This window comes from Saccopteryx bilineata, chromosome 2 (genome assembly GCF_036850765.1).
Source record: "Saccopteryx bilineata isolate mSacBil1 chromosome 2, mSacBil1_pri_phased_curated, whole genome shotgun sequence".
NCBI classification, from domain to species: Eukaryota; Metazoa; Chordata; class Mammalia; order Chiroptera; family Emballonuridae; genus Saccopteryx; species Saccopteryx bilineata.
The window spans coordinates 273,402,814-273,420,442 of NC_089491.1; the positions used below are offsets into that span (position 1 = coordinate 273,402,814).

The window sequence follows — 17,629 nt, forward strand, 5'->3', positions numbered from 1 at the left end:
CGGCCAGGGCACATAGGAGAAGTGCCCATTTGCTTCTCCGCCCCCCTCCTTCCTCTCTGTCTCTCTCTTCCCCTCCCTCAGCCAAGGCTCCACTGGAGCAAAGATGGCCCGGGCGCTGGGGATGGCTCCTTGGCCTCTGCCCCAGGCGCTAGAGTGGCTCTAGTCGCAGTAGAGCATTGCCCCCAGGCGCTAGAGTGGCTCTGGTCGCAGCAGAGCATTGCCCCTGGTGGGCAGAGCGTCGCCCCTGGTGGGTGTGCCGGGTGGATCCCGGTCGGGCGCATGCAGGAGTGTCTGACTGTCTCTCCCCGTTTCCAGCTTCAGAAAAATACAAAAAAAAAAAAAAGAGAGAGAGAAAGAAAGAAACAAGGGGAGGTGGGAGGTCAGTGGGCGAGGTGGGTGCTGTGCAGGCCAGGCAGAGTGTTCCAAGGGCCAGTCAGGTGGACAAGGCATTCATTCAGTAGTCACGGGAGTCAGGGAGAGCCGTTTTAGTGCAGTGTGGAGGCTGGAGCATGACAGAGCGCGCGAGGAATGAGCCTCTTTTGAGTTGGGTTTTGCAGGGAGCAGCCCTCTAGGCTGATGGCTGGGTAGTGGCCGGCGTCCCAGATGCTTGCTTCAGGAAGGGCGGCACTAGAACCTGCTTGTGTGGGGGTGGACCTAACAGGAGGACAGGACTGACGGCAGGATTTGGTTCTGAGATGCGACAGGAAGTGCTGATGGCACAGGGAGGGGCTGGCCCGGCCAGGAGCAGGCACTTACCTTATGGGGGGTGCAGAGTGGGGTGTGGGTGCAGGTCACCAAGGGGGGCTCGCCCCATGGGAAAATGAGGGGGCTGCCATCAGATTGCTTCTGTTTTCTTAACAAATGACCTCAGCAGGTTTTCAGCTACCAGCAGGGAGGTAGGGCCTGCAGAAGGCTGGAGGAGGAGGGCGTGTGGAATGGTGATGTATGTATATAGTTATATACAGGGTGAGTGTTCAGCTCCCTGCTCACTGTGGGTGTGCCGGTCAACGTGTCACTGCAGGGGAGCAGGAAACCGTGTCTTCTCAGCATGAACCAATTTTGTGTCATTAAAAACTTCAAACATATGCAAAGGTAGAAAATATTTTATTTATCCGTCACCTCTATCAGCAGTTATAACAGTTGGGCCACGTTTGGTTTATCTGTTCTTTTTTTCTTTTCTGAAGTCTCTCAAGACACATCTGAGAACTGTCGCTCACTCTTGCAGGCTGCAGGACACAGCTCTAAAAATACAGGCGTCGGTTTACGTAACTGTGGTGGCATTGCCGTGCCTGACACAGCACACAGTGTTCTCGTGTGGTTCCACGCCCAGTCCCTGATCATGTCTCCTGCGTCGCCTCTTGGCGGCTGGCTCGTGCCGATCCAGTTCCAGGGTGGGGCCTCGTGTTACCTTGTCTTACATTGATTGTTATGTCTCGTGTGTCTTTCATCTAGAGCACCCCTGCCCCGGTTCTGTCAGTGAGAGGGAACTCGGGCCCACAGGTTCCAGGTCAGTCTGGCAGGAGTGTTCCCTGCTGGTGCTGGATTTGCTCCCGCACCACACTGGGAGGCACGCATGGGCACACTGTTGCTCTTCAGGGTGTGCTGGGGTCGATCAGTGGGTTCAGGTGATGGCAGCGCAGCCCTCTCCGTGTAAAGGGTCCTGGTCAGCCTTTCACCAGTTTCCACCCAGTTCCTGTTGTGGTCTGGATCAGGTATTTCATTCGAGTTACTTACTAGCTGGGTTGCTGTAATATCTTGAAAGGATGGATGTTGAATTCTTTATTTTTAATTGCCAGTTTTCAAACAAAGGCACAGAGTTGGTATCCTGGTCACTTCATTTGCCCAGTGCCTTGAGTCCTTCTGTCTCTTGACCTCTGTCCCTTCCTTTCTCTCTCCACTTCTCCCAGTCCTAGTGATCTTGTGAGTCTGAGGGGTTTTGTATATTTGATGTCTCCATAGATTGCAGTCACCATTCCTTTTTATGCTCAGTTGTCCCATTTTTGGCCAATGGGAGTATCTTCATAAATGGGTCCCCGTGTTCTTCTGCACGCCTCTCTGGCTTAATCATGCATCCCAGGCTCACTTTGTAGAGTGCTGCTTCGGTCTAGAACCAGGGAAGGGAGGGACCGTTGCTGTCTGTGGTCACTGATTCTGGCCTAGCTGCTGGGCAGACCTAGAACAAAGACATGAATTCGGATGGGTGTTTCTAAATTGTCTCATGTTATAGGGTTTCTCCTTAACTGTGGTTTTATATCTTTTTTTTTTTTTTGTATTTTTCCAAAGTGAGAAGCAGGGAGGTAGAGAGACAGACTCCCGCATGCCGCATGCACCCAACCAGGATCCACCCAGCATGCCCACCAGGGGGTGATGCTCTGCCCATCTTGGGCATTGTTCCGCAGCAACCAGAGCCATTCTAGCACCTGAGGCAGAGGCCATAGAGCCATCCTCAGCGCCCGGGCCGACTTTGCTCCAATGGAGCCTTGGCTGCGGGAGGGGAAGAGAGAGAGGAAGGAGAGGGAGAAGGGTGGAGAAGCAGATGTCGCTTCTCCTGTGTGCCCTGACCGGGAATCAAACCTGGGACTTCCACACGCTGGGCTGTTGCTCTACTGCTGAGCCAACCGGCCAGGGCCTGTGTCTTATTTTCTTAAAACTAAATTTTGGTTCCTAACAAAGTTAGCCTAATTACTTATTGGCACTATCCCAATATAATTACAACTAATAGTTAAAGCTATAAAAAAATGTTTGATTTCTTTGAAGCTTTCTCAACATGGCCCTCTAAGGATGTACTTTGTGGATGCCACCAATTTGAAAGTTACAGTTCATTTTCTGCATTTTGCTTTAAAATTTTAGGGATTTAAATTTTTTTTATTTTTGTTTTTGAATATTTAAACATTTATAAAATGTTTCCAAAATCAAAACTACCTAACAGACAGGGTCTATTCAGAGATGTTTTACTCCATTCTTTTCTTGTTCCTCCCCCATAAATAAGCATTTAAATTCCATTTGTATTTTCCTTCTCCATGTTTATTTATATATATCGTATAACAAATTTATAAATACATTCATGTTCCCTTTTTTACACAAAAGAGAGCACAATTTATACACTATTCTAGACCTTGCTTTGTTTACTGAGCGGTCTGTATGACCTGGGTTCAGTCCCCATCAGTGTGTCATGCCCCCACTCTCCCGTTGTAGAGTGGCTGGGCAGGCTGCATGGCAGGAAGGACCAGGGTAGGGTCAGCCCATCCCCTGTGGGTGGGCCGCTGCGGCCAGCTGCAGCGGGTGCTGCCTGATGGAATGAGCGGGGACGGCAGTCGTTGCCTGTGTTTGCCAGTGTGTCTGGGGCCGAGCACGAGAAGTGTGATTGCTCGGTCAAGGATAGATGCTTGTGTTTGTTTTCTAGACACTGACTGCATTTTTGCCGAGACTTGGGTTATGTAGTTGAAATTCATTATCCTAACACTTCTACCTAAAAGCACTCCGATATAGTTGCCATTTGATACTAAAGGAATCTCAGTCACCATGTACCCTGTCTTTGTATGGAGGACATTACTGAAAGTGTTATTTGAAGGTTATTAATTTCCATTAATTAACTGAAGTATCACTTACTGAGTTTAGAATACAAGAGAAGCAAAGATTGCTAAGACGTGATCATAAACATCAGAAGATTTCAGGTTGACTCTTGGGATTTATTGTCTCCTTTTGCTACCCCTTCTATTTGCTGTATATTTAACCCATGTTGGTTGTCAGGAGACTTGTCCTAAGATGCTGAGAAATGCACTTCATCTGCATGCCAGGGTGCAGTGGGTCCCGTCTGTGGGGCAGAGGGTCAGGGAATGCCACAGAGCTGCACAAGCAGGATCGCCTGGACGCCTCCCTCTGTGACGGGGACACGGTGACTGGACAGCCGTGGAGGGCCTCCCTTGTGGCATTTTAGCCTGTGCAGGGACAGGTCAGAAACTGAGCAGCACTAAGATAATTACAAGCCCGTGTGCTCTGAAGGAATCTAATAGGAGATTAGAATAGTCTCAGTCAGGGCCTCCTCTAGGTGGGGAAGGGCGGCTGACACAGCAGCCTTGTACTGGGGCAGGGGGCGTTTTTGACCCAGGAAGCAGCATGTGTGGGGGCGGGGGTGGGACCTCTGAGAACTGATGCAGAAAGCACAGCACGGAGGGGGGGAGCACATGGCAGTACTCTGAGTTTCAGGTTGAGGATTTCAGTGTAAGTACATCAGGGAACAACTGAAGACAGTAAGCGGGAATGCCGTTTGATACCGACATGTTATATTCTTCCTATAGATTGGAAAGCTACTCAAATGGGGTGTTTTAACTCCAGAAGCAGCGACCTTGTCCCTTCTGATGTTCAAGGTGGAGCTGGCTTTCCTTCTTGGTCCTTTATGAAGGACGGTACCTCTCGCACTCACTTGGGTCTCCTGAGGACTTTTCCATTAGTCTCCGTGGATGTTATTCAGATAATTACAGTAGGTGGTTGTGTTGGATTTGCACTTGGGCTGTGAATGGAGCATGACATCTACAACTTCTCTTCTTCAGACCTGCAAATCCAAGAGACACCGCTCTCTGGGAGACAAGCTTCCTCTCAAGGTCAGAGAAGGTCTGTGTTATTGCTGTCACATGGATATGAAATTGTGGAATCAACAGCAGTCTTCTGGACAAAACAAAGACCTTTTCAACCTATCTATTTTTGTTCCTGTTACAGGAGACTGGATGCTACCTAAGTGGGGAGCCCTCCTAAGGACGGATCCACGGACCTGAAGCCCGAGTTTGCTTCCTGGGAAGGCTCCTGTCTCATGTGTTGTAGGAGGTGGAATGTCACCCTGACTCTTCAAGGGGAGGCCACAGGGGACCGAGACCAACACGCAGGATTTCACCCTCTACCACACAGGACACTGTGCAGTCGTGTCTCTACGCGTGAGAAGTGCGAGACCATTCCACAAGAGGAAGATTCTAGGGGCTTAAAAACACAAAGGTTTGCACCTTGGGAGCCCCTTGGAATGTTGACAACTCAGGACCTAAAAGAGCGTTCTGTGTTAATGAGTTCCAGAATTTATGTGGGAGTCAGTGTCACTTTATAACCAGTGATAGTACTCGTGAGGAACACTATGCAGGAAGAAACCTTCCATAGAAAGACAAGCAGGGCAAAGCTCGGGCTGACCGTCAACCTCCCGAACAGAGCGAGCCTGAGATAAAAAGCCCGATGGCCGAATAAGACTCGATGACCTGGCTGCCCTGTAGCTGTGGTAGCTGTAAGGGATTTTCTCCTCTAAGTCACGATACCAAATAGGAAAAATGATCTACAAGTGCCCCATGTGCAGGGAGTTTTTCTCTGAGAGAGCAGACCTTTTTATGCACCAGAAAATTCACACTGCTGAGAAGCCCCACAAATGTGACAAGTGTGACAAGGGTTTCTTTCACATATCGGAGCTTCACATTCATTGGAGGGACCACACAGGAGAGAAGGTCTATAAGTGTGATGATTGTGGCAAAGATTTTAGTACCACGACAAAACTTAATAGACACAAGAAAATCCACACTGTAGAAAAGCCCTATAAATGTTATGAGTGTGGTAAAGCCTTCAACTGGAGCTCACATCTTCAGATTCACATGAGAGTTCACACAGGCGAGAAACCCTATGTCTGTAGCGAGTGTGGGAGGGGCTTTAGTAATAGTTCAAACCTTTGCATGCATCAGAGAGTCCACACAGGAGAGAAACCCTTCAAATGTGAAGAGTGTGGGAAGGCCTTCAGGCACACTTCCAGCCTCTGTATGCACCAGAGAGTACACACAGGAGAGAAGCCCTATAAATGTTATGAGTGTGGGAAGGCCTTCAGCCAGAGCTCCAGCCTCTGCATCCACCAGAGAGTGCATACTGGGGAGAAGCCCTATAGATGTTGTGGGTGCGGGAAGGCCTTCAGCCAGAGCTCTAGCCTCTGTATCCACCAGAGAGTGCACACTGGGGAGAAACCTTTTAAATGTGATGAGTGTGGAAAGGCCTTCAGTCAGAGCACCAGCCTCTGCATCCACCAGAGGGTGCACACAAAGGAGAGAAACCATCTCAAAATATCGGTTATATAAAGCATTTTTGCTAAGAGTTAAAAATCTTAAACCCATAAGTGCCACTAGGAAGGAAACCCTGTAAATACCTGCATTGACCCAAGAAATTTTTAGAGCAAGCCCCAGCAGGACATTCTTTTCAACAAGGTATTTGGGAGGCTGATGTTTTGATTCATGCCAAGTGTGTCCCACCACTTGACTTTGAATCCCTCTGGGTGTCTTCCCAAGACTCTGGCTCTGAGGTTCCAGTGTCTCCCACCCACGAAAAGATGGGTGTGTGCTTCCTGGGGGTCCCAGCACGAGGCCAGAGTTGAAGACCATACAGGAAACCACGGTCACCCCCTAGCCTCCTGCGTCACCATCTGTGGACGCTTCTCCCGGCGGTTAGCCCTGGTGCCCCTGTCGGGAGCTCCACCCGCCTTCCCTGAGTCAGGCATACCAGTTACCACGCTGGGAACAGCCAGCTCCCCCGAGACAGTGTCCAGGTATTTCTGAGGTTCCACTCGACCCAGCCCTACATAGCTTTTCATAGATTTCATTATTTCTGAACCCACTTTGCCCGTATGTCCTCAAAATACCCACATATATCCACCCTTCCTAGATGGCATTAAATTTCATCTTAGGTTTTAGGGGACTCCATTTCTGCTCACTTGGCCTTTCAGAGGAGTTGTTGGCAGATGGTGTGTGCGTGCCCTTGAACTTATTATTTTTTTTTTAAATTTTGTGTGGATTCTGTTAATCACTGCGTCTCTATTAGACTTTTTAGGGGCTACATCAGGATTTTTAACTTGAATATTTTGGGGAGGAATAACTGACTGTAAATAGCAGGGAGGAAGAAGCAAGCAAAATTAGAGCTCTTCCCCATCCTGAAACGCCCTCCTGGCTCCTTCTGTACTGCGGAGCTCCGTCCTGGCTGGGGAGATGGTGGCAGAGGCGGCAGGGGGCAGAGTTGTCATCATCGGTAGTCTCTGTTTCTGTCATTTTGGGCAGTAACCAATAAGAGTCCTTGGTAACCCCTTTATGGAGGATAATGTAGCAGTTCCTTTTTAGGCATGACTGTCTATGCGAATTGTCCTTTTCTTTATTCACTCATTCAGAAGTATTTATTGAGCTTCTCCTGTGTGCCAGGCACTGTGCTGGGTGCTGGGAACGCCCCTGAGGAAGACAGACAAGGGCCCCTACTCGTGGAGTTGACTTCTGGTGGAGGAGACCAGGTGCTAAGCGAGTCAGCAAATAATGTAGTTTGAGATAGTGATTAAGTGCTATGAAGAAAATAAACGAGGGTGTGGATTGAGGGGGGGTGGGGGTGGGGGCATCCTTAGATAGCGGCTGGGCGAGGCCTTCCTGAGGGGTGGCGTTGGGCAGAGAGCGGGGACTGGCTCCGAGCTGGGCCGGCAGAGCACAGACACCACGGTGGTGCGCAGGCCGGGGCTCTGGGGACCAGTGAGGCGGTGGGCGCCGAGCGGAGCCAGCAGCGCGGGGTACTGAGCTGCTTGGCATCCGACATGTGTAGGCTTTTTTTTTTTTGCTAGATATTAAAAACTCATGTGGAGGAACTCAAGGAATGTTTAGAAGACCAAACATCCCCAATGACAAGAACGAAAAGCAACTAATTTTTCATTTTGTTTCTCCTCATTCCTGTTTGCGTTGCTTTCCCACATGTGGTCCTTTTGCTCAGGAAGTCTTGGGGAAGTTAAGGCTCTTTGAAGCTCTGAAACGGGTGACCGTGTCCGTGGTGTCTGTCCGCTGTCACAGAGGGTGGAAAGCGAGCTGCCCAGAATAGTCCTGGAAGTACTGAAAGCTTGAGTTTCCCATGTTTGAATCTTCTCCTGTTTGACTGGAAGGGGTTTTGTGTGACCGAAACTTCAGCGCAGGGAGGAGGTGTCAGAGGAGCACATTCTGATGTCGTGGGCGGGCCGAGGAACAAGACAGGCTGCGGGGTCACTGTCTTCTCCAGGCTTGGCGGGACGAGCCCTTGGGGAGTCACTACTCACACATTCCCTCCTCGTCACCTGGAGAGGGCCGGCGCTGGTCCCGGTCCTGGTCCCAGGCCCTGCCCGGGACAGAGCCCCTTCTAGGCCTGAACTCCTCGACTGCAATTACTGTAGTGTCTTATGTATCACTCATGTCACTGTAGTGTGCAGTGTTAGCAAAGCCTAGACTTTTAGTTGATAGCCAATTTGAAATATCATTGATAGAATTTTAGTTTTAGGAAAGATGGGTTTGATTTCTATTACTATTAGGTATGTGAGCTTGGGCAGATCACTTAACCTTGGGGTCTCGTTTTCTCACCAAATGAGGATATTAGGCTAAATGATTTCCGAGTTTCTGGCTAGTCCTAGAGTTCTATATTTCTACATAGTTGAATTATTTTATCATGCTGTTGCTGGGGAATATGACTAACACTTTTGAAGCTACTAATTTTATGTCAAGCTTTAAAGTCCATAATTGTTACCTTCGGAAAATATTATTTGACCTACAGTATGTCCAAATCAATTTAATAAAATCACTTTATAACAGGGTTTTGTGCTTGACCTGTGGTTGTGTGAACTCAGTGGTCATTGTGCGTTGTGTGGTGAGGTGGCCTTGGGCACTGTGTCCAGGTTGCCTGTAGGACTTCCTGTCCAAGCTGGGCACTGAGTGTAAGGGCTGGGCTGCTGTCAGCACTTAGTGCGGGCGGACGGGGCTGCCCCCGCACCCCCGGGGGCACCACCCAGGCAGGGAATGGGTGACTGACCTGCATCAGGAATGGTTCCCAGAGGGCCGAAGGCCTGGGCCAGCCGGAAGAAGCAGGCCCCAAGCTCAGGTCAGCCTCTTAGCTGCAGCGGTCTGTCTTTGCGGCTGGGTACCGGCAGGAGGTTCCCACACATTCTGCTCTTTGAAGAAGAAACCAACCCAATGATTTTCGATTTTGACAATGAATTTGTGTTCCCTGTATGACCCGTGTTGGTCACTTGTAACTTGTATTGTCTGAGTGGTGCCCGCCCATAGACGTGTGTTTCGCTGCCAGCCCTGGTCCAGTCCTTGCTGACCAGCCCTTTCCCACTGCAGCGTGGCACTCCAGGAGCTGTGCTCAGTGGCCCTGTCCCACACAGCGGTCTCCAAGAGGGCTTCTGCCAGCTGCTGGCTCTGAGGGGCCAGGCTGCCTGCCTCCCATGTCCATCACCAAAGTGGAGGTTGTCTAGACCCCTGGGATATGAGTAGGTGGAGGAGAGAGGCCACACGTGGTCTCAGATGTCACCACTGGACAACTCCTGGTGCCTGTGAGGACCAAGTGTGAGAGGTCCAGGCCTGCTCCCCGGGTGTGTCGGGAACCTGAGTGGACGGCAGACGGCCCCTTTAGGCCAGGGAGGACGCAAGTCAGACAGGAGCCTGCCGGCGTGGGCACCCACCACACGCCGCATGTGAGGTGGGATCATTTTAAGAGCATAATTAAAACTTTGTTTTTTTAAAATCATTCCTGTATTACATTTAAGTTTTTTTAAGAGGCACATGAATACATCCAAAGATCCCAGGCCTTTTGTTCATGACACGTCAGCTAGGACGTGGCGTTGGTCCAAGGGGACGCTGGCAGGGACAGCCTAGCCTTGTCTGGTTCAGATTTAGGCCTGCGCTAAATAGGATAACATTTTTAGAGAAGAATTTCGCACACACAGATTGCTCATACCAACATTCAGGGTACACATTTTCTAGACTCTGTTTTGTGTGTACCCTGCCCCTTACACTTCCAAAATACTGCTGCTGAGGATGCGTCCCCTCAGACGCACCCCCTCTTCCTGTGACACCCCCTCCCCTTGGGCCTGGCCCCGATCCCTTCTGCGTCATGAGCTCTGGCATGAGTGTTGTGTTCGGAGAGTTTTCTAAACCTAGGACCCATAGATGGGTTTCTAGAGTCTTTGTAAAGCTTGTGCAAGATTTTGCATGTACGTGGGTGTATGCATTTTTTTTGGAGGGAGGGCTTTCGTTCAACGTGTGACTCTTCACGGATAAAGAGTGTGAATTGAATGAAAGCCTCTGGTCTAGCCACACAGTTCACTGTGCAAGGACCTTGACAAAGGGGTGCTTAAGAGTCTAGCACCGTGTTGGGTCACTGAAACGAATAGCAAGTGTTGGGTGTAACAAATGGGAGGGGGGCCCACTGTACTGCACTGTGATGAAGGAAAAGGCCATTGGCATAAATGGATACACATAAGGTGTGGGTGGTGACACGGGGCTTCTTCAGCGTGCTATGTTATGATGTAATGCAGCAATTCGTCCTGGCCGGATGGCTCGGTTGGATGGAGCATCATTTGGAAGTGCAGAGGTTGCCAGTTCGGTCCCTGGTCAGGGCACACACAGGAACAGATCGATGTTCCTGTCTCTCCCTTCCTCTCTCATTAAAATCAACCAATCGGTAAAAATAACGCAGCAATTTTCAACCTTTTCCATCTCACGGCACACATAAACTGATTACTAAAATTCCACAGCACACCAAAAAAAAAAAAAATAAAGATTTTTGCCAATCTGAACAACAATAAAAAGTAGATATAATTTTGATTCAGTCACACTAGACAGGTATTGTTGTGTTGGCTGTTGTCATTTTTTTTTTTTTTATTTGACAATCTAAAGGCAAAGAGGTCCGTGTCAGGCGTGGCATGTTGTAAAAATCCTTGTAGCACACCGATTGAAGGTTGCTGCTATCGTAATGTCATGGGCTCGTGGGGAAAGTCTGGTGAGCAACATGGCGAAGGTTTGTGTGGGTGAGAATAGCTGCCTGATCCCGAGGGACTGCTTGGAAGTGGGGGGGGGGATATTCTACACGAATGGGAAAGTCCAGTGCTATGACCGAGTCTCTTCTGGGTGGAGGAGGCGGCGATTGTCACTGTAAAATTGGGATGCAGTCCTGGTGCTGGTGCCAGCTATACTCGGAGTCCCAGATAAACCTACTGATGTGGGTCAGTGCCGTGTTCTTCCCAGTCTGATTTCTGTGTCCCCGGGGTACAATGTTAAGGTACTACTATCCCTTTATAGACATGCAGATCATTACAGCATCAAAATAAAACCAGGAGTTAGGCTGAGTGTCAGAATTTGAGCCCCAAACCCCTCGGTTTTGGGGACATCCCGTAGACATTGGAATGAAACACTCTCACAGTTTGTTTTTTTACTTTTATTTTTTTATTTTTCAGAAGTGAGAAACGGGGAGGCAGAGAGACAGATTTCCGCATAAAGCCTGACTGGATCCAGCGGGCTTGCCCACTAGAGGGCAATGCTCTGCCCATCTGGGGTGTTGCTCCATTGCAACCAGAGCCATTCTAGCGCCTGAAGTGGGGGCCATGGAGCCATCCTCAGCACCCGGGCCAACTTTACTCCAATGGAGCCTTGGCTGCGGGAGGGGAAGAGAGAGACAGAGAGGAAGGAAAGGGGGAGGGGTGGAGAAGCAGGTGGGCACTTCTCCTGTGTGCCCTGACTGGGAATCGAACCGGGGACTTCCACATGCCGGGCCAATGCTCTTACCACTGAGCCAACTGGCCAGGTTAGTCCCTATTTTTTAAAAACAGTGTTGATTTACAGTTTTTACCTCTCATACCCAATAATTATTTAGGAGAAGTGGTTTAATTTTTTTCAATGTTAACTCTGTTCTATTAATCACTGTATAGTCACTGCTTTTAAGGACACACACACACAAACGAACAAGGAGTCTTTCTCTGGGAGAAGTTGGAGAAGGGACCCCCTTGTTCCCCCCCCTGAAAAATAACCACATTTTATAATAGAGTTTTAAAACTCTTAAATAGAATAGAAAAATAGGCTTATATTTTTTCTTTTCCCCATCTGAGTTTGTGGATGGAATTTTGTACCTACTACATTGGCTTATTTGATAGTTGAGACATTTGGTGGCTGCTTTTGCTGTTGTGAACAAGTCAGTTAAAAACAAAACATACAAGTGTGATGAGAAGCACCAACCTGCCTCCTTTGACCCAGGAAGACCCAAAGAACCTTGCTTGTTTGTGCTGTGGGCTGTGCTCCCCGCAGGGGTGTGGCCCATGGTTTGTCTAGGGAGAGCTGAGTTCCCTGCATTTGGACTCAGATTGACCTTGCTCTCACGTGTTTGATTTGCTAAACCCCACAGACTCCTGCTGTGTGTGCCTGTGTGCGTCTGTGTCTCCCACAGGTCTGTACCTTTAAAAGTCGTCAGTCAAGTTCACAAAGTGTTCTGTAAAAATACGTTCTTTTCTCCCACTGGGCGGTTGCTCAGCCTCAGTGCTGGGACCCTGTGGAGTTCCATGCCGGTCATGGTCATCCAGGACGGTGGCACCCCATCCCATAATCCAGGTACTGGCCATCCCTGACCTGCACCCCAATAGCCCCCCTTTTGTGGGTCCTCTGCTGGGTCTATGGCAGCAGCCCACTCTGAGGAGGAGGCCCCTGCAGGAAAGCCTCATGCAGGCCCTGAAAGTGGGGCTGGGCTGTGGGACAAGGACCAACCAGGATGGGGGGACATTTGGAGCTCGCTGTAGAGGCAGGGCTCCAGGCTGGGCTCATCCCTGTGTCTCCCAAGAAGGTCCAAGTCTGGGCCCTCCTGTCCAGGCCCAAGGGCAGCACAGCCAGACCACGCACCTTCAGAGATTCTGTTAGCAAAGGTGTCAGGCCAGGCTGGCCCAACTGAAATGTCTGCCCATGGGGATAAATGAAAAACAATATTGATGGAACAGTCATTCTGAGGAAAGAAACGGACACCCAAGCCCGTGAACTCCCATCTTCGGCTTCCCACACTTTGGGCATCAGCCAGTCAGGATTCTCAGCCCTTTTCTGATGTCCTCGGGTTCTGGCTTTACGGTGGCACCTTGTGGCACCTCCCCAGGTCAAGTGGCAGGAAGACGTGTGAATAGCTCTCCCTCCAGTGCGTTTCTGTCGCAGCCAAAGCGCTAATGAAAACCCTCCCAACCTTCCCGAGGTCCCGGGCTGCAGGACGCCGGGGAACGCAGAGTTCCGTCAGCCTCTCGGGCTCAGTGCAGGGGATTCCCAAAGGCTCGAGAGGCCGCCGTCGGGGACCCTTGTCCGCATGTCAGCATCCATCAGTGCCTCCTCTTTCTTCTCACACTCTGAGAGAAGATGCGCAGAATAGTCTCCCGGACTCCCCCAGTCCCTCTGGTCACGGCCGCCTGCTGGGTGCCGCCACAACATTCATACTCAGTGTTTCTCCACAGGCTGAAGCAATGACCTTAACAATCCCTGTGAGGCCTGACCAGGCGGTGGCTTAGTGGATAGAGCATCAGACTGGGATGCGGAGGACCCAGGTTCGAGACCCCGAGGTTGCCAGTTTGAGCACGGGCTCATCTGGCTTGAGCAAAACACTCGCCAGCTTGGATGCAAGGTCACTGGCTCGAGCAAGGGGTTTTTCGGTCTGCTGAAGGCCCACGGTCAAGGCACATATGAGAGAGCAATCAATGAACAACTAAGGTATCGCATTGTGCAACGAAAAACTAATGATTGATGCTTCTCATCTCTCTGTTCCTGTCTCTCTGTCCCTGTCTATCCCTCTCTCTGTCTCTGTAAAAAAAAAAAAAAAAAAAACAATCCCCGTGAGGAATAGCAAAACAGATACACTGCTTTTGTTGGAATTAACGCATTTACCTTCAGAATTTAGTTTTGAATGATGTAATGATTGAGTTAGCTTGTTTCCCTTGAGGAACAGGAGTTACCTCGGCAGTTGGGAAAGGGTCAATGATTTGGTGGAAAAAGGCCAGAGACTCATTTCCCCTTTTCCTCGTGAAGACTAGCCATCTGACAGGTGCTGATTCGTGCATATGGGTAGTTGAATATTAGACACTGAAGAGTTTGTGTTCTCGGTGTAGTCCAGGGTATTTTTTTGACTATAAAACAGCAATGTGTGTTTATTTTTGGGGTTTTTTTACACAACAAATATTTTAAAAAGTGCTAATACTAGAGGCAATTTGCTTCATTAGTTTTTACTGGAAATAGTGTAGCCGTTGCCTTGGATCAGAGTTGATGCATTTTCAAAGGAAATAAAGCTCTTGAGATACATTTTATTAGCACAGCAGAGTCAAATGCTGGTTATTTTCCATAGGCAGATAAGCGCCACAGAGCATTAAAACCCTGGAAGTCCTGTGTTATGTGGCGAAAAAGGTGGAAAGTTAGGTCCTTGGTTATTTTTGGATCCAGCAAGTTGGAATCTTAGTCATTTCTCTTTGGAAAAGGAAGCAGGTGGCTTGAAATGAACAGATATGCTCCCCCTAGTGCAGGGGTCTCAAACTCGCAGCCCATGGGGCCGCATGCGGCCCGCCGAACAATTTTGTGCGGCCCGCAGACTAATCCACGAAGTTCAAAATATTTTGGATAAAATTAAGTAAGCCCGTAGATTAGTCTGCGGGCCGCACAAAATTGTTCGGTGGGCCGTGAGTTTGAGACCCCTGCTGGGTGGGGGCTGTCATATCCAATCTATAATAACCCAATTCTAGTCCCCAGTCTCGTACAACTTTATATAAAAATGTTTTTGCTTGTGACATGGAGTGTCACAAAAACCTCTACTCTCCCCCTTGTTCTCTTAAATACTTAAAAAAAATTTTTTTTTTTGTCCATAAAGCATTTTTCTGGTCCAACACACATGCCATGAAAGTGACCAGTCTGGGTGTCCTATATAACGTCACAGTCCCAAGTTTTAGCTCACTCTCTCTCCACTTTAAGCCTTTCTTATCTAACTTAAATGTCGTACCGTGTGCCCCCTCCCCCCATCTAGTTACTTTCATATATTTAAATTATTTGTTCACTCTAAGTTCTATCAACTCTAGTGGGGCTGGTTCTTTAACGATCACTCACTTAAAAGATAATGAAAAATATAATTAATAAGGCAAAGAAGAGTTTTTTGTTTTTGAAAGAGGTAGTATTATATAAAAATAAAAGCATGATGCAATTTCATCAGTCCATTTTGGGGGGAATAATATAAAATGAAAACCGATAGTTGGTATGGACATCACTAGGTTACAAACCATTAATTAGGTCATTTGTGCTGTGGATTCAAAGGTTTCCTTCCCAGGACTCAATCAAGTGCACATAAATCAGACCATAAATAATGGTTTTTTTGTTTGTTTGTTTTTTAAAGAATAACAACAACTGAGGAACTGCTTGGTGAGGCAGGCCAGGGACCACCTATTGATAAAAAGCAATTCTTCTGGGCCACAAAGTCCCAAGGGCACATGCAGACAAACGTAACAATATTCCCCTTCTATGTTTCCTGGGGGCCCATCAGTGACCATTGTCGAGCAAAGGAAGTTCTGCTAAAAATAGAACGCTGACAGACAAGATGGTTAGATATGCTTATGGGCCTATCCGTGGTTAAAAAAAAAAATTCCTGCTCCTCCACCACCTCTTCTTCCCCCCTCTTCCCCCCCTTCCCCGAGGCAAAAAGATACATGGAACTTAGAAAACACCTGGGTGTTCTAGAAGTGGACATTTCTGCCTTAACCAATGGATCACCATGTTGGTCAGAGCAATTCAGAGGGGAAGAGATATTCTGTTTGTTGTGTGCTCGGGACGACCCTGGGAAGAGGGTTCATCAACTCGACTGGCAAAGGAGAGGAGGGCGTGAAGCAAACCCAAACCTCACGTCGTGTTCTGCAGTTGCCGTGGGACCCAGCAGCCCTGCTAGCGGGCGTGAGGTCACAGGAACTGAAAGCAGGGTCTGACGGCCGTAGGCCCACCTGTGAGTGCAGTGTCCCCAGGGGCCAGCAGGTGGAAACAGCCCAGGGGACCCATCCACTGATGAATGGATAAATACAAAATGGGACCCAGAGTGGTCAAGTTCACAGACAGAAAGTGGAACGGCGGTTTCCAGGGGCTGGAGGCGGGGACGGGGAGTCAGCGTCTCATGGGCACAGAGTTTCTGTTGGGGAAGATGAAACAGTCCTGGACGTGGAGGGTGGTGACGGTCGCACAACTGTGTACATGAACTTAGTGCCACTGAGGGTCTGCCTAAGTGACCCTTGCTAGGGGCTGAAGATGTGGGGCAGGGAGTAAGATCCGGCCGCATGCGTGTAGCCGACTAGCAAATAAAGTCTCCCCAGCAAGCAGTCATAACTCAGGGTCCTACAGCTACCTCTCGGGGTGTGATCCGGGGACCAGGTTAGTGCAGCAGTCAGCATGTGTCCCCCTGTCCAGGGCTGTGGGGGCCGGGAGAGGCTGCGGCTCCCACAGGAGCACGGGAGGGGACGCAGAGGCGTCCACCCAACAAGTGCAGTGAGAAGACAGAGGAGATGGTCCACACTGGGTTCTCCAAATTTGTGGTGCTGCAGTGTTGCCTGGAGGGACTGTGAACATACCGGTCAGTCAAGTCACTGAGCCCCCCCCCCCCCAGTTCCCGAGTTCCTGGTTCAGTTGGTGCGGGGGTGGGGCCTGAGAATGTTTGTTAAGTTCCCAGGGGGTGCCGCTTTGACCGCTGCTCTAACTGAGGACCGTACTTCAAGAACTGCCCGTGTTACGCCTCAAAGACCTGAAGCCTGCGCCTGGGAAAACTAATGCAGCATGGCTGGGACTGGATGTGTCCGGGCGGTCTGTTCAGGGAGTTAGGGGAGGGCTGGCGTGCCCAGGGGGTGTGGGCTATAAAGCAACACACACTTGTGTGCCCAGCAGGCGTATGACACGATACAATGTCCCACCCCGATGACTTGTGGTGTGGGAATGGCAGTTGGCCCGAATGATAGGATGGATAGATGATACGGTGACATAATAGCCAACCCCTATGATAGGACATGGTACAGTGTAATACACTGTCACAGCCGATGGACATTGTGCCCATTTTACAGCTGCAGTTGTTGGGTAGCTGTCACTTGGCTCACTGGTTGGAGAGTGAGATGTAGGAGGCAGAAGACCCTGGACTCAGTGGCTAATAGGACACGGAGAGTGACATCGAAATGTTTGACTTTGCAAGATAGAGACCAGGCAGTGCCAGTGACCAAGCCAGGAGGTGCGGAGGTCGGGGGGGGGGGGCAGTCTGGAAATACTCTGTCCCACCTGACCTGTGGTGGTGCAGTGGATAAAGCATCGACCTGGAACGCTGAGGCCGCCGGCTCGAAACCCTGGGCTTGCCTGGTCAAGGCACATATGGCAGTTGATGCTTCCTGCTCCTCCCCCACTTCTCTCTCTCTCTCTCTCTCTTTCTCTCCCTCCCCTCCCCTCTAAAATGAATAAATAAAAACAAACTTTCCACTCTGATGGGATGCTGTTCATTAGTAGATTGGCAACTTATTAACCAACATCATCATCATCCTCGTGGATTTAGTGTTTGACAGGACAGCTATAGGGATGTGGCTGGGCAGGGGACAGGGACAGCATGCAACTCCCCATCGGAGTCCAAGCTCCCCGAGGGAGCCTGTCTCCTTCTTTGTATGAAGACATTTGAAGAGGGAAAAACCAGAATAGCAGACCCCCGCGTGCCCGTCGCACGGACGGAGCAGTTATTAACACTGCACACTCTTAATTTCCTTTCCCCCTGAAATACAGTTCAAAGGGTATTTCAGACATTGGGACCATTCACCTCTGAACAAACACCTCTGGGTCTCTGAAAA

At 49.6% G+C, this 17,629-nt stretch overlaps 1 protein-coding gene across 20 annotated transcripts in view; it reads left to right on the forward strand.

The window, feature by feature from the left end:
• ZNF664 (zinc finger protein 664) overlaps nt 1-17,629 on the forward strand; it is a 110,439-nt gene that overhangs the window by 24,442 nt on the left and 68,368 nt on the right. For 10 of the 20 annotated variants that reach the window (XM_066260776.1, XM_066260777.1, XM_066260770.1 and 7 more), the window contains 2 exons: nt 4,551-4,611; nt 4,717-8,593. The exons of 1 other annotated variant lie outside the window; for it this stretch is intronic. In XM_066260776.1, the coding sequence (XP_066116873.1) occupies nt 5,307-6,092 (786 nt within the window). In that variant the 5' untranslated portion in view covers nt 4,551-4,611; nt 4,717-5,306 and the 3' untranslated portion in view covers nt 6,093-8,593. 9 more of the 20 variants (XM_066260773.1, XM_066260772.1, XM_066260783.1 and 6 more) reach the window with 5 other exon arrangements.